The 1,912-nt window shown below is 41.3% G+C and overlaps 1 protein-coding gene across 1 annotated transcript; it reads right to left on the reverse strand.

The window, feature by feature from the left end:
* Positions 1-1,176: 1,176 nt before the first annotated feature.
* On the reverse strand, positions 1,177-1,707 carry LOC137635853 (uncharacterized). Its single transcript, XM_068368291.1, has one exon. The coding sequence runs from the start codon at positions 1,705-1,707 to the stop codon at positions 1,177-1,179; it is 531 nt and encodes a 176-aa protein (XP_068224392.1).
* Between the last annotated feature and the right edge of the window lie 205 nt (positions 1,708-1,912).

Raw genomic sequence — 1,912 nt, forward strand, 5'->3', positions numbered from 1 at the left:
GACCTCACCCTCCGCCTGGGTAGGCGACATATGGCGGTAGACCTCACGCTATAGTAGCACCAAAATTTCTTCTTCTTCTTTGTCTACATCTTTTCCCACTTCTATGTGGGGTCGATGTTCTGGTCTGCTTTCTCCATCTACCTCTGTCCCACACCTTATCAACGGTTAATCCCTTTGATCGAAGGTCATCCTTGAAACAGTCCATTCACCTTCGCATTGGTCTCCCTTTCTTTCTCGTTCCTTGTACGTCCATTTCCATTATTCTCCTCCCAATATACTGTTCATCTCTCCTCATGACATGACCGTACCACCTCAGTCTACTTTCTTGGATCTTATATGATAGTTTCCTAACTCCTGAGGTACCCCTAATTACCTCATTCCTTATCTTATCTCTTCTTGTCACCCCACACATCCATCTCAACATTCTCATCTCTGCCACATCCATCTTCTCTTCTGTCTTCTTTATTGCCCAAGTCTCCACTCCATACATCGTTGCCGGTTTCCCAACTGTCCTGCGTACTCTACTTTGCAACTTAACCCCCGTTCTTCTGTCGCATAGTACTCCACGCACTTTTTTCCCCTTCTTCCATTTTCAACTCTTTTCAATATCTCTCCTTGTAAACTAACTTCCTCATTCTCACCATTTTTCAATCTCAAATATTCTGTCTTTTTCCTGCTGATCTTCAATCCCCTACTTTCCATTTCTCTTCTCCACTCTTCCAGGTTCTCTTCTACTACCTCTCGCCTAGTGTTACACAGTATAACATCATCAGTAAAAAGCATACCCCAAGGAGACTGATCTCTAATAGCTTGTGTTACTACATCCATGACCAGATCAGATTGGTAAGGGCTCAATGCAGACCCCTGATGTAGTCCCACATTTACTGGGAAACTTTCTGTTAGGCCTATACTGATCTTAACATTTGCTTCTGCCCTTTCATACATATCTTGGGTGATTCTTACGTATTTCTTAGGGACTTCCCTTTCTCTCATACATCTCCACTGCTCCTGACCTGGTACTCGATCGTATGCCATCTTCATGTCAATAAAAACCATATGTAATCCATTTTGTTCCTCCCGATGTTTTTCTATCATCTGTCTCAAAGCAAATATTGTTTCTACAGTCCCTCTTTCTGTCATGAATCCAAATTGTTCCTCACCAATTGTTGTTTCATCTCAGAGTCTCTTCTCAATGATCTTCTCCCATATTTTCATAGTATGCCTTATCAGCTTTATGCCTCTGTAGTTGCTAAATTCCTGGATGCCTCCCTTCCGCTTATAGATGGGAATGATTAGGCTTCTTCTCCATTCCTCTAGCATCTTTTCCTGATGGAAGATCTTCTGTGTCAGGTCCCACAAGATATCTATGCCATCCTCTCCAAGACTCTTCCATACCTCTACTGGTCTATTATCCGGTCCTGCAGCTTTACTATTTTTCATCTTCTTTACTGCTTGTTCTACTTCTTTTCTGGTCACTCCTATGTTAACTGTCTCGTTTGGGAGTCCATCTTCAAATACTGTTCTTGGGTTCTCCTCATTCAATAATCCTTCAAAATAAGTTTCCCACCTCCTTTTAATTTCACTCTCTTCTGTTAGAACTATGCCATTGCTATCTTTTATATGCCTTATATGTGTCAGGTATTTTGATGCAGCATCTCGGGCCTTAGCAGTTCGTAATATTTTCTTCTGTCTTTCTGTTGTTTCCATATCTTTATAGATTTCATTTACTATCTCTGCCTTTGCCTTTGCTACTGCTCTTGTTGCTTCTTTCTTTGCTTGTTTATAATTTTCTTTATCCTGCTCTTGTCCTGATAGATCTGCCTTCTTCTTGGCTTCTTTCTTAATTTTTACCCGTTCTTGCACATCATCATTCCACAACCACGATTCTTTCTCATTTGGGGATCTTCTTCCT

Source organism: Palaemon carinicauda, unplaced genomic scaffold, assembly GCF_036898095.1.
Source record: "Palaemon carinicauda isolate YSFRI2023 unplaced genomic scaffold, ASM3689809v2 scaffold1849, whole genome shotgun sequence".
NCBI classification, from domain to species: domain Eukaryota; kingdom Metazoa; phylum Arthropoda; class Malacostraca; order Decapoda; family Palaemonidae; genus Palaemon; species Palaemon carinicauda.

Coding starts and splice junctions, on each gene's coding strand:
- LOC137635853 (XM_068368291.1), bottom strand. CDS start 1,707: ATGGAAACAACAGAAAGACAGAAGAAAATATTACGAACTGCTAAGGCC.